General features: G+C 48.1%; 1 protein-coding gene across 4 annotated transcripts in view; it reads left to right on the top strand.

Moving 5' to 3' along the window:
• Positions 1-9872, top strand: part of ZNF346 (zinc finger protein 346) — a 28673-nt gene extending 18801 nt beyond the window's left edge. For 2 of the 4 annotated variants that reach the window (XM_057728329.1, XM_057728317.1), the window contains exons 6-7: positions 3241-3334; positions 5928-7350. In XM_057728329.1, coding sequence (XP_057584312.1) covers positions 3241-3334; positions 5928-6015 — 182 coding nt within the window. In that variant the 3' untranslated portion in view covers positions 6016-7350. Of the gene's footprint in view, positions 1-3240; positions 3335-5927; positions 7351-7920 lie in introns of those variants that run through there. The other 2 variants (XR_009052740.1, XR_009052744.1) reach the window with 2 other exon arrangements.
• The last annotated feature ends 4833 nt before the right edge of the window (positions 9873-14705 follow it).

Raw genomic sequence — 14705 nt, 5'->3', positions numbered from 1 at the left:
ATAAGTGGTCATGGAAGTCAGGGAAATGAAAGAGGTCCCTTAGGGAGTTTAGAGAGAAAGGAGCAAAGGGTCTGAGATTGAGCCCTCTGAAAATTCTGGCACATGCTACAAACATGGATGAACCTTAAGGACATTTTGCACAGTGAAATAAGCCAGTCCCCAAAAGACAAATCCTGTATGATTTCTCTTGATGAGATACCTAGAGTAATCAAACACATAGAAACAGAAAGTGGAATGTGGTTGCCAGGGATTAGGGGAAGGAAGAGATGAGGCATTTAATGGGTGTAGGTTTCCAGTTTCACAAAATGGCAAAGTTCTGGAGGTTGCTTTTACAGCAAAGTGAAGATACTTAACATGATGAAAACACAAACTTCTCTAACCCAGAATTGTCTTTTAACATTACTGAATTGCACACTTAAAATGGATTAGATAGTAAATTTTCTGTTATTTGTATTTTACCACAATTTAAAATCATAAAAAGAAATTGAAAGAAAGGAAGGAAGGAAGGAAGAAAGAGAAAGAAAGGAAGGGAGAAAGAAGAAAGAAAGAGAGAGAAGGAAAGAAAGGAAGGAAGAGAGAGAGAAAGAAAAAGAAAAGAAAGGAAGGAAGGAAGAAAGAAGGAAAGAAAGAAAGAAAACCAAGATTGAGCCCCCAGGAATTGCCAGTATTAAATGGGGGAGGTCAAACACCAGACAGCAAAAGAAACTGGGAAGGAGCCACCGGAGGAGAAAAATCAAGAGTGTGGCGTATGACAGCCCAGGGCGGAAAGACTTTGAAGGAAGGAGTCGCCAGTCCTGTCAGGTGCTGTGGAGAGGTCAGATATGAAGAGGCCGCACAAGCATTCATTTTGTCCATTAAATTTAGATACAGGGAAGCCTTTCCATTGGCCTCGGAAAGAGCAGGAGCGGGAGGCAGGTGGTTGCTGGGAATAGGCTGCAAAGTAATTGAGAGACAAGGAAATGGAGAAGCAGTTGTAGACAGGGCTTTCAAAAGTCTTGGCAGTAAAAAAAAAAAAGTCTTGGCAGTAAAAGGGAGGAGATACAGGTGCTTTTCCAAATAAACCAGATGTTTAAAAATCAGCTCCAGTGACTTCTACTTCATAAAATCGCAGGGGTAAGCCAGAATATCAAACATATAAAATGAAAATGGATGAGTGTGGGTACAAGACAAAGATGGTTTTTTAGAAGCACCAATGAATTCTTCACTTGCCCCAAATGACGATTTGAATCTAGTTTACAGATCAGTAAACTGTGTGCTGAAATGTACCTCAAGTAGGAGAGTCCAGAGACCTGTGGTGCAGAGGGCAAATCCCAGCTCTGACCCCAGGTCAACCGCTTAACCCCCCTGAGCCTGTTTCCTGCTCTGAAAGATAAAGATAACCACCTGTCTTGCAGCATTGTTGTAGGAATCCAAAGGCATAAGTATCCAGAATTTTGGCTTGGTGCTTTTTTTTTTGTTTTTTTGTTTTTGTTTTTGTTTTGGCACACGGGCTTAGTTGCTCCGTGGCACGTGGGATCTTCCTGGAGCTGGGATCGAACCCGTGACCTCTGCATTGGCAGGCGGACTCTTAACCACTGCGCCACCTAGGAAGCCCCCTGGCTTGGTGCTTAATAGATGATGAGAGTGGGCTGTTGTAATCTGGGCATCAGTGACCTTAACCATTGGTGGTTGTCACCCCCACCCCAGCCCCAGGTTCCACTCCGGACCTTATGGGGAGGGTGGCTCTGCTAGTCCATTATGCATCTTTTCCCTGTGAGTATTGAGCCATGAATTCTGGCTTTCAGTGTCTAAAAAAAGACCTGAATTCTGATTGCAATAATTTTCCCCTTAAATGTTTTAAAGAGACGTGTCTTCGAGAAAATACCTAAAGATACAAGAGAAATAAACGTAGCTGGGAATGCTGGCCTGTTGGGTTAGAGGAGATTGTTGGTGTTCTCAGTGGCTGCGGCTGCCATGGGAGGCTGGTTAAAAGATACCCTCTGCCTCTGCCAGCATCACTCACGGAACTCATAAGAGTTAAATACTAATAGGCAAAAGCTCACATTTATGGGACACTTACTGTGTGCCAGTTGCTTTTGTTTGAATCACTACCATAATCTTATGAGGTTGATACTGATATTAACCTCATTTTATAGGTAAGGAGCCTAAGTCTCAGAGAAGCCCCACTTTTACAAATGAGGAAACCAAATCCCAGAGAGATTAAGTGACTGGCCTGTGGTCCTACTGGTAAGAAATGATAGAGCTGGGGTTTGAACCTAGGTGATCTCACTCCAGAGCCGTGAGACTTTCGGATGGCAGATGATTCAGAAAGTGTCAGAGGGCTCTTGAAGTCACGTGCGTGGTTGCCTGTCTTGTGCAGCTAGCACCTGGCATGCTGAATAAGTATGGCCTTGGTAGTCAGCCAAGCCTGCTTGCCATTTACTGACTCTGTGTTCCTGGACATGTGACTGTGCCTTGTTTTCCTCATCTATAAAAGAATAATGATAATGATTTTCTCAGGATCATTATGAACACCAGTCAAAGTTGTATGAAGTGCATGGCCTATGTCAGGCACTTGGTAAATAATAACAGCTTTTTATCGTGTTATCATTGTGGTACTACGTTTATAGTTGAGAAAAGCTGAGGATCAGAAAGGGTTTAGCCAGGGTCACGTGAATGCAGAGCCAGCAGTCCAGCCCCATATCTTGGCTCCTGACCCATGCTCTCTCTGCTAGACCATGTGAAGAAAGGCCACTTTGTCATTGGAGCAGCCCTGGTAGTGAGACAAGGTGTCTGTGAGCCCCATGGTAGAAAGACAGACTGATTTTCCTAACAGGCCTTCTGATTAATTACTGTTATGGCAAGGCTGGGGAGAGTGGCACCTTCCCAGAGATCTCTCAGCTAAGGGCATCCTTAATGAGGCTACTTAGCACAGTCAAAGTGGAAAAGACAGTTACACCAAATGTCACCTCTTTGTTCTATCAATCTTTTATTTACTCAACAGACAGCTACTCTGGACCAGGCTCAGTGCTGGGACTGAGGGCACAGCGAGGAACAAGGAGGTTCCCAGCCCCAGGGAGCCCGTAGGCACACATGTGCCCCCTGAGCATTGAGGCCTCTGGGATTCTTACCAAGGCCAACCACCTAACCTCACCCCACCCATCCATCCTCAGAAGGGCATTTGCACATGCTGTCAAAAGCAGCAGTCCCCAGATCCCTTCTTACTGGGTAACTAAGCATCTTGACTTTTGTGTGTTTCAGCTGGGAAGGGCTACCCCTGCAAGACATGTAAGATAGTGCTGAACTCCATAGAACAGTACCAAGCTCACGTCAGCGGCTTCAAACACAAGAACCAGTGAGTAATCATACTTTGGAATTCAAGGGTATGCAGCAAGGAGCTCGGGGCTTCTGAATCAGAACAAAGCCAGGTACTCCTTGGCTGAAAGAGAATCCTGGCAGTCTTGGTTAACAGATGCTCAATCAGTTAACAGAATGTGTCCCCTATGTAAGTTCTTCTCCCATCACCTTCTCCCCAGCCTTTAGACTTGTTGCACTGAAGCTTTTAGTAGAGAAACCTAAACGATTCCCTTGGTGGTCTCCTAGATTTTTAGGCTTTTAGCAGTCTGACTAGGGAAGCTCCCCCACCTGCATTCGCCACTGGCCTGAAGACCCTCGTCTTCACTGCCATCAATTATGTGGCAAGAGCTCCCTCTACAGGTTACTACCAAATATGACCTGGTTCTTTTACCAAATATCAAATACTCTCTGAGAGGTAGCCAAGGCAGACCCAGTCGCTGCTCTCATAACCTAACATTCTGATGGGAGGAGACAAACAGTAAGCATGTAAACAACTAATAATTGCAAATCGTGATAAGTTCTTTGAAGGGAAGAGATTAGCAGAGTCATCTGTTCATGATAATCTTGAAAGTGACTCGCATTCTCTGAGCCCCTGGTCTGCTGCAGGCCGTGTGCCAAGCGGATTCTCTCAGGGGATGCCCACAGCAGGCCCGGGAGGAGGGCTGTGGTCCTGATTTTACAGACGTAGGCAGGCACCTTTCGCGTGGTGTCCTGAGGCACAGCCCTGGCACACTGAGGCCTGTGTGGCGCACGGTGTGCTCTTCCAGGGCGGCAAGCTGGAGGGGCTGTGGCACCATGGGATACAGACAGGTGAGGTCCACCTGGGAGGGCCCACGCGGTTCTGGGGGGAGGGAACTGTGTAGCGTGGACGGCGCGCCACAACGTCACCTTCTGAGAGAGGAATCATCCCCATTTTGCAGATGAGGAGACAGTTTCAGGCAGGCAAGTCTACTAAAATGATTGCTTTGACTTCGGTGATTGGTTCTGCGTTGCTTACAGAGCTGAATGAATTAAAGGTGGTAGAAGTACAGAGTGTTGAGGTCAAAATGTCCTTGGTCCTCTCTGCTCTGCCTGAAGTCTCCTCTCCCACACTGCAGCTTTATTGATAGATATGTCTTTAACCGGGAGGCCTCCCCTTAGATATGGACTTGAAACAAGCCCTAGCAGCCCGGATCGCACTCCTGTTTCAGCATACCTCCCTTGAAGCTTGGCTGGTGGCAGTTCTGGCAGACAACCCGGAGCTAGTCAGAGCCCTGCCCTGGGGCTACACAGACTTGAAAATGCTAGTGTTGTCACTGTTTTCTTCCTACACTTTCCAGCTGCTTGATCTTGGGTGAGTCAGTAAATCTCTTTGAGCCTCCAGTTCCTTTTCTGTAAGATTATAGTACAATTTGTTGAACACCTAATTCAATCTCATTTAATTTGCAACAGCGGCTCTAAATTAGGACCCTCGCCTTCACAACCCAAGGAAACCTAATGTCAAGTAGATTAAGAAACTTGCCCAAGGGGCTTCCTAGGTGGCGCAGTGGTTGAGAATCCACCTTCCAATGCAGGGGACGCAGGTTTGATCCCTGCTCCAGGAAGATCCCACATGCCATGGAGCAACTAAGCGTGTGCGCCACAACTATTGAGCCTGCGCTTTAGAGCCCGTGAGCCACATCTATTGAGCCCAAGTGCTGCAACTACTGAAGCCCACACACCTAGAGCCTGTGCTCCGCCACACAGCCAATAAAATAAATAAATGAAAAATAAATTTATAAAAAAAGGAAAAAAAAGAAACTTGCCCAAGATCTCATGGTTACTTGAAGTTAGACCCAGGATTCAAACCTCTGACCTCAAAGCCCATTCATTTCGCTCTGCCATTTCCAAATGGAGCTCATCATCCTCACCTTAGGTGGTGATGTAAGGGTTAGAGATGATATATGTGAAGTTCTAGTCCTGATAAGGAGAGCTATTAGAAATAAGCTTTCATTCATTCAACAGAGATTTATTGTGTACCTATTATGTGCCAAGCCCTGTTTTGAGCACTGGGGTTACAGTAGGAACCAAGACCAACGCTGTTCCCTTGATCTTCTGGATCCCCCTCTGGTGGTAGAACCAGATCCTAAACAAATCCATAAACGTATAAGATGATATCAGGTGGTGTTAGTGAGACAGTGTTAGGAGAGCCGCTTTACATTCCATTCCACTTGAAAATGGTCATTCTGTAGCATCAAGGTCGCGTAGGGCCCTGTTGGCAGAATAAATGGTTTGGTATAGAGGAAACACATGGGCTATAGTCCTGAATCTGCCACATTTAAAAAAAGCTTACTGTGGGCAGATCACTATACCTTCTGAACTTTAGTTTCCTTGTATGTAAAATGGGGGTGCTGGTCCCCCCCCCTTGCGGAATTAGCATAAAAATGAAATAGGATACTGGAAGCAAAACATCTGGCCTTGTGCCCAGCATGCAGTGGCCCTCAGAGGGAGAGCTGCCCTACTTATTACTGCTCGCCCTGGAAGAGCTGTACTATCATTAGGATAAGCTACCTGGAATACTATTACAGCCACTACAAACTAACCCTGTGTCTTTGTTCCTTCTCAAATTACAGGTCACCAAAAACAGTGGCATCACCTCTGGGCCAGATTCCCATGCAAAGGCAACCCATTCAGAAAGACTCAACCACCTTGGAAAACTAGAGGTGTTTCTGTCCAGCACCCCAGGTTGAACCAGCCGTGAGCCAGCTTCCTGTGACTATGGTCAGCCCTTGGGTCCTTCTTCCTCCTTTCTTACACGTAGAGAACACACAGGCCTGAGGCAGGAGTGGACCACAGACAGCCTCTGATTGGTCCAGGCAAATCCATCCCTGCTCCTCCCCTTTGGAAAGGGCCCTGTAGGTCAGGATTAGGGAGGCAGGCATCTTGACAGGACTTAGAGTCTCCCAGGGTGGTAGTTTGGAGGGTGGCCTTTCCCCTTCCCCAGCCTCTCTGGGCCATATGTCATGAGGCCCCAGGCCTGTCTTTCCTCTGCAGGTCAGTCCCTGCAGCTAAAGAACTGAGCTCACCCTGGGCTCTGGGCATCTCTAGTGAAACCTGGAGATTTCACGCCAGACCTTGGCCTAGGCAGGAAAGGGCAGATGGAAGCGGCTGCCGCATGGAAGCTTGGAGTTAATGTGACACTCCCTCTCCCCCAAAAGAGTGCAAGCTTTCCTGAGCCTGGGATCAGATGCTGGCCAGTTGTACAGATTTCTGCCCACTGTGAAGTCTCCTCCTGGAGCAGTGACACAGTCCTGGCAGGCACTGCTATCCCTCCTACCCCCATTCTCCACCGTTCCTGAATGGTGCTAAGGATCTGTAGCAACTGGGCACGAGCTAGAGCCGAAGGAGGCCTCGGTACCCAGTGAGATCATGGAAAACTCCAATAGAGGCCTTTCCCTCCTCCATCAGAGGTGCTCTGACACAGGGTCATGTGGGAAGATCCCCACATGCAAATTTCCTTGATGGTTCTGTACCCTTAAAGGGAAACTGCCTTGTGCCAGCCAGCTCAGAGGTTAATTGCTGCCCTTCGGCCCTGAGCGCCCTCTCCTTCCCCTTGTGCAGCAGACCACCTGCCCAGGTTGCTGTGGTGCTAGTCCTCCCCCATCATCCACCAGGAGATTCTGGGGACCAAGGAGCAGGATGGGCCCCGAAGGGAAGAAAAGAGAGCTGGTGTAAGTTTCTGCAGTGAGGAAACAGACGTTTCCCTGACCCCACACCTAGATTTCTCTAGCACTGCTATGTTTTATGGCCTGGGACTTCACTGGGAGTAGACTTTACCTCGTAGCTTTCAAACAAGAATTCTGGGGAGGGTTACCATCTGAGGTCCCTCTTCACTGGGTCAAAGAAGCCCCCAGCTGCTCTCGTGGCCTCCTCCCCACGCTCCTGTCCTTCGCCTGTAAATGCCTTTATGTATCGTGTGTGGGGGTGTGTGTGTGCTTATGCTTTATCTCTTGGTCACTGAAGCATCTAAATAAAGAATTTCTCCAATGAGCCAGACTGCAACTTAACCGACCTGGGATTTGGATCCTAGTATGTGTGTCTTTACCCTTCATCCTCACCCTGCTCAGACTGCCAGCACCCTAAATACTGATTTTAGGAGTTGGGCCAGAGACAGACATCCCAATTGCTTGGCAGCTCTGTAGGAGTCTTCCTCGGTGCCCTAAGTTCAATACGAGCTCACCTGCTCATCCACTCCCCATCCAGGAGGGCCTCGTAGTGGTCTTTAGAAGGTTTAAGCTGGGAATCTACTTTGTTTGAGATGCTCGTGTGGCTGCTGTATGGAGAAGGAATGCAGGGGAGCAGGAAAGGAGACATAGGGAGGCCAGATGGAAGCTGTATCCAGGATGGCTCTCTCCAGGCTAACTGCTTCAGGGCAGAGACCTAGCCTCCTTTGTCTCCATTCCTCTAATGTACAGAGTGGTATGTTGCACAGTGTTTGCTGAATGAATGAATGAGGATGCATGAGAAGAGATGGCCTTTTCCTGTTCAGCTCCTACCCAGCAGTAGGTTTGTTCCATGGGACTTATAGCCCTGGTGATTCTTGAACGAACCTTTTCCATGACGCAGAAATGAGCTGGGAAAGGAGTGCATGTGATGGCATCAGAAGCCCTTTGTACAACCTTCACTTCAGACAGCCAGATCTGAGGATGGTGCCCAGGCAGCCTCAGCTCCCATCCTTCACTCAGAAAACTGTTCTTAGGCACCTGCTCTTCGCCAGCTGGGAAAGACCCTACACAGCTCTCCACTTCCAAAGCCTGGACTGCCTTAGCAATTTCCCCGGAGTCCTTCTGCTCCACCTGAGATGTCGCAGTCAGCCCCGTCTACCAGGCACGGAAGTGAAGGGCAGAGAGGTGAGAGGGCTGCCACACTGTGAGCCTTGACCTGCAGGACCTCTTCGTCTGCTTTTTTTTTTTTTCTTCTTTTTTTTCTTTTTCTCTTTTTTGGCCATGCCGCCTGTGGCATGTGGGATCTTAGCTCCCTGACCAGGGATTGAACCCACACCCCCCTGCATTGGAGGGCAGAGTCTTAACCACTGGACCTCCAGGGACATCCCAGGACCTCTTAGTCTGGGTTCAGGAGTCCCTGCCAGCTGTGTGGCCAGCCCTGTTGGCCTGGGCACGCAGGAATGAACACTCTTGCCCTTGGGGAGCTATACACTGTTAAAGATGGTTATGGAGAGTGGTAGAGGGTTATACAGGGAGCTGTGGGGATGCATAAGATACAGGCACTAACTCAGCCAAGGGTATGAAAAACTGAAGTTGGGAAACTAGCATTTCAGCTAGATGATGATATTCCATTTTACAGGAAAGGAACAAGGCTCAAAGAGATATAGTGACTTACTCAAGTCTTGCTGCTAAGAAGCAGCAAACTAGAGGGTGGAATCTGGTTCTCTAGATTCCTAGTCAAGAACCCTTTACAAACAAGGGCCAGAGTACTTCACACATGACCTTGGGCCTGCCTCACTCATCTGGCAGGGCCAGGTCTCACAGAACAAATAGCCCCTCGGCAGCGGCAGCAGCAGAACCCACAAAACGGATTGGACAAGGCTCGATGGTTATTTTATACTCCTAGCCCCCACACACACCTCTCATAATTTTACCCAAGATTCCTGATGTGTTAGACTCTAGTTATAACTGTAAGAAACTTAAAGCAGTTATCTAAAAAAGGAAATGTATTGATTCACCTAAGGAACAATCCTTGTACAGGGGTGGCTTAGATTCAGCTTCTGGCACTGCCATCAGGAAGAATTTAATCTCACTCTGCTTTCCTCTGTGTGGCCTCTTGCCCGGGCAGACTTTCTCCAGAAGTTGGAGAGGGCCCTGGCAGCTTCAGGTTTATATCGTGATAGATGAGTAGGTGCAGTGGAAATAACGTCTTTTTCTTGGTTCCAGCAAAAAATTCTGGAATTGACTTATTAGCCTGTTTGGATCTGTTCCCGTCCCTACACCAATTGTTGCAGCTGGGGGAAATGGGGCTCTGATCGGGGGCCTGCGAAGGCGTATGCTCTACCTAAAACACATTGACTGAAAGAGGGAGACATGTACATCCCTAAAAGAAGAAAGTGTGGACATGGGCGGACACAAGTAACTGTTGTCAGCCATACTCAGAGGGTATCTTTATTTGACCATTTCTTTAATTTTTTGACATACAGCGTACATTCAGCAGCGTGAGCCAACTTTTAGAGTACAGTTTGATGAGTGTAGTGTATACATCCGGGCAGGCGCCATCCAGATCAAGATACAAAACATTGCCCGTTCCCCAGGAGGTTGCCTCATTTCCCTTCCTAGTCAGTATCCCGCGGAAGTGACGCTCTCTTGACCTCTGTCACTGTAGATGAGTTTTGCTTGCTCTTGAATTGTATGAAAAGGGACTCACACACAGCCACTTTTGCTCTATATTATATCTGTGAGGTTCAGCCACACTACTGTGTATATCAGAAATTCATTTTTTTTTAAGTTCATTTCCTTCATGCTGTATAGTATTCCATCATATGACCATGCCACAGCTTATCCAGTTTACTGTTAATGGACAATTAAGTTGTTGCTAGTTTGGAAATATTATAAATAAAGCTACTGTAAACAATTTTGTATGTGCTGTTTAGTGTACCTGTGCACACATGTACCCAGGAGTGGAATTACTGCATCACAGGGTAGGTGTGTGTTTCGCTGGACTAGATAATGCTGAATGCTTTTCCAAAGTGGTTCTACCAACTTACATCTCCACCTGCAGTGTAGGAGAGTTCCTGCTCCACGTCCTTGGGAGCACTTGGGACTGTTGATCTTTCTAAGTTTGACCATTCTCATGGCACCCAGGAATTTGAACCCAAGGGTCTTGTCTTCATATCAGGGCTCCTCTTACTCTGAGCACCCCTGAGATCAGGTCTGAATTTCTGTCGCCTGGAATGTTCTCCAACGTGGCCCAGGACCTACCTATCCAGAAGGCAGATATCAGAGGGAGCTCCTGCCTGTGGCTCTGGGGCCAAGGAAGTTCCCACGGAGGGAGAGGCATCAGCCCTGGAGAGGCAGCCTCGTGCAGCAGCAGAACACTCAGGCTCTGCAATGGGGCGGCCAAGGCTCAGACCCCAGCTCTGAGCTGCAGGGCTGTGTGATCTTGATTAGTTGATCTGTACTTCAGGGTAAAACATTGGTACTTGACCACCTTCTGGGGTTATTGAGGGAATTAAAAGAATAGATACATGTAGAACAATTACAGCGACTGACACATGAGGGATGCTGTGTAAATGATGACTGCTGTTTCTATCATTGGCCTGAATTACTTCAGGGTCTCCCAGGGGAGGTAAGTCTACACGCAGATGGCGTCTGCCTCGGCCCCCTGTATTGACTCAGCGATTTATGAAATGCCAGAACCTAATTCTGTCTGATTGAGGGAGGAAGAAAAGGTAACATGTTGGCCAAAGGTGGCTCTTCCCTGGGCGCTAGCAAAAAATCATCTTCCGCTGATACTGAACTTCAGCTTATCTCAGGCACCGCAGGCTCTGCAGCCCATGACACCTGAGGAGAAGATGAAATGGAATCGTGCAGGTAAAGCTCTTAGCTCTAAGCTGGATGCACAGAAGGTGTTGGCATGCAACAACCCCTCAGTGCAGACACAAAATTATGTATGTACCCATATAGCTGCCAGGAGGCATGTCATGGAGGACACTGGTCTGGGATTCTGGATCCCTGGGCATTGATCTGAGCCCTGTCACCAGCTTCATGTGACCTGAGGTCTTGATATTTTCTTGTGAAGTAGAAATTGGAAGCAAGCACAGTTCTCAGCCAGAGTCATAAAGAGGTGGTGATGGGCACGGGTTCTTCCCAGGGCTGGTGGAGAAGAAAGCCCTTCCCTCACAGTCAAGTGAGTTGTCCCAACCCCTAACCAGGCCTTCTGATGGGCGGTCAATAGTGTCAAATACAATAGGAAAAACAACTTCTCCCTCTCGCCATCTGTCCACCTAACAACCTCACCTACTCTGCCCTGTGCCAAGCCCATATTACAGAGAGGGCTGACACAGCCCTGCTCTAGCACTCCCAGGCTCACTGTCCTCCACAAATGCTGCTTTGTCCATCTGGGAGCTTCAAAACCTGAAGAAGCCTTATGGTTCTGTAAATGGGTCAACCTATAGTGTAATGATCCCACTGGCCACTAGGTGGAGAAAGCTCCTTTTTCTGCAGGACAAAGTAAACCAGCCTCAGGACCCTACTGTTTGAATTAATACCAAAGAGCACAGGGTGACTTTTCCTGAGGCCCTGTATTTGATATTTCATTTAGCCCTCAAGACAACTTGAAAAGGTTCAATTTAACAGGAGAAACTCAGAGGCAAAGTCTTACAAAGCTTACATAACTAAGACATAGCATGGAAAGATAAGACCCCCGTGCTCCCAAGTCTTAGCATACCTTACCAGGTGTCCCCCTGGAAGACACCTCTGAGGACTGTAATTTAGTCACCTGCCTGGGAGTACACCTGATGTCTAGCCTGCTTATCAGCTTTCTTTTATTCTTTTCACTTGGGTAATATCTCTGCTCCATTCTTAAACCCTGTGGTTCCGAGAGACTGGCCCCACTCCCTGGTTCTAGGCGTGAACCTGTGGCCCAGACCTGGGCAATCAGAATCATAAGTCTGGAGCTGTTAGTAGCCATCTTTGCCAACACATAAGGATAGTCTGCCTGATAATTAAGCCAACACAGAGGAAAACAGAGCTGAGAGATGAGAAGAGACTGATTTCTGGTGAGCACCTGGATCCAACCATGCCTGAAGCTAATACTCTCAGGACTTTTTAGTTATGAGCCAATAAATCCCTTTTTTCCTTAAGTCAGTTTGACTTGCTCTTCCATCACTTACAACCAAGAGTTCTGCCTAATACACGCTCCAGCTCCCCTTATTAACCTGGAGATTTCTACTCATGCTAAGAAGATCACTGGCACCAAGGCTGAGTTGGCTACCCTCTGTGCTCCCAGATGCCCTGTGCCCCCTATAGCATTACTGTTAATATTCTGTGTTATAATCTGTTTAATTCCCTGTCTCCCCTTTTAAACTAGAAACTCTTTGAGGTCAGGAACTGTGTCTTATTCATTACCCTGGGTCCCTGGTTCTCAGCAAAGGACTGTGATCATCTTAAAAGCTGCTTGGTGATTAAGTAAATTAATGGATAAGTGAATAAAAGTGGATATGGGCTAGTGGGAACCATTGCTGGAATTTTAGGCAGACTTGTTTTTTTTTTTTTTTTTTGGCTGCACTGGGCTTTAGCTGTAGCACTTGAGATCTTCTTTGCAGTATGCAGGATCTTTAGTTGTGGCATGTGTGATCTAGTTCCCTGACCAGGCATCAAACCCAGGCACCCTGCGTTGGGAGCTCGGAGTCTTAGCCGCTGGACCACCAGGGAAGTCCCTACACCAAGGCTTTTTTTTTTTAGGTAAGAAGTGGATTTATTGAGAAAGAAACACACTCCACAGACAGAGTGTGGGCCATCTCAGAAGGTGAGAAAGGCCCACAAAGACTTCTTGAAGGAGCTGAGCCTCTAGTGATTATCAGGGTCAAAGGAACCAGGTTGCCGGGTGGGAAGAGAGTGAAAGGACATAGAAGTTATGGGGTAGAGTAGATCGTTTCAATAATGGCGTCTCATGATTCTTTGCTTCCCTGGGTCTTGCCCTTTTGCAACGCGACTTTGTTGCTCTCGGCATCAAGATGGGGAGTCTATTTGCCAACCGCTTGAATCTAGGCTGGCCTTGAGACTTGCTTTGCTCAGAGAATGCAGTCATGTGACATTGTGCAACTTTCAAGGCTAGGACCTAGGCCTTGCAGCTTCCATTCCTGCCACCGTGAGAAGTCTGAGCTAAACTGCATGGAAGTGAGAGACCACAAGGAGAGAGATGTCAGCAGTCAGTCCCACATATGTGAAGGCAACTGTCTTAGACTGTCCAGGCTAAGTGGAGCCACCAGCAGAGGCAATTCAGAGGTACCAGCAGAACTGCCAAGCTGGGCCCGGCTAACCCACAGATTCATGAGGAATAACACGTTTTAAATCCCTAAGTGTGGGGATGTTTTACTGCACAGTAAAAGATCACAGAATCACCAAGTACAGTATCCATCCCTTGTTTTGGCCTCTTCCTATCTATTTGCCTGTCTTCCTATAATAAGATTTTCCTGGAGAAGCCCCACCCTCAGCTCCTGTGGTCTGGGTGGGGATGACCTCTACCCTCCTGGCTTCTGCTAGAAGCTTTGGGAAAGTGTTGCCAAATAGGACAGTCTTGAGCCCAGAGCTGTTGGTAACCTTCTTTGTCACCTCTTGGGGAGCATCTGCTGGAGAAAAGAGCCCTCGGGAAGAAAACAGAAGAGAGAATGAGTCATGATCCATGGTCCTGAAGACTGTCCACCCCTGGACTTTAAAATGCAAAAGCCAATCAATTCGCTATTTTGCGTAAGCCCATTAGAGCTGGGATATCTGTTACTTGCACCTGAGGGCCAGGAAGTTTGATAGGAGCTGAGCAGTTCCTGGCAGAGGGCTGTGAGGGTAGGAGGGAGGTCCCTGGAGTATGTGGGAAAGGGGACGTATCTTTCCTCAGTGCCCTCTGTATGCCAGGATCCTGGAAAGAGGCACGATCTCGGTCCTAGAGAACCTAATGGGTACAAGTGACTCATTACAATTGTGATAAAGTGCTTGGAAGGAAAATGCCTGTACAGCCAGAGCATCTAATGAGGGCACTGAGCCTAGGCCGGGGGGAGGCAGGGAAGGTCTCCCTGAGGAAGTGACATTCAGGCTGAGACCGGAAGGTTGAATAGGAGTTAGGCTGAGGGTGAAGGGGGGGAGGTGCGGGGGGGAGGGGGAGGTGATGTTGCGGGCAGAGGGAAAGCATGTGCCAAGGCCCTGAGGCAAGAAGACGCTTGCCGCCTTGACGGAAGGAGAGTGTGTCACCAGGTAAAGGGAGAGACCAGCAGGAGGCACGTCCCTGAAAGCCGCAGAAATAAACTCAAGCTGGTTTACGTTCAAGAGCACTGAAGCACTGGGCGCGGGGTATATAACCAGCACCCTGCCTGTGTCACATCACAGAACAGGTACAGAAAGGACACCATTGTCCCCACCAGTACTAAACATGGGACACTGCTGCCTGTGCCGCTAGCCCAGCCAGCTCAGACACTGAACAAGATTCCACTGCCCTGTGCCCAGGAGCTCAGTCCTGTCACCACAACCCCCACCAGAGAACATTCCTCCTGGCCCTCCCAAGCCCCACTGGTGGGTGTCACTGGCCCTCTGGAGTGGATGGTGGGAACTGGCAGAACCTAAGCCTTGGTTGGAAGAGAATCTGGGGGAATAGCTTGCATCTTCAGCTCCTATTCTAAGAGGTGAACCCTG

This window comes from Hippopotamus amphibius, chromosome 1 (assembly GCF_030028045.1).
Source record: "Hippopotamus amphibius kiboko isolate mHipAmp2 chromosome 1, mHipAmp2.hap2, whole genome shotgun sequence".
Lineage (NCBI taxonomy): Eukaryota > Metazoa > Chordata > Mammalia > Artiodactyla > Hippopotamidae > Hippopotamus > Hippopotamus amphibius.
The sequence above is the reverse complement of the archived record's forward strand: the minus strand, read 5'-3'. Positions and strand labels throughout refer to the sequence as shown.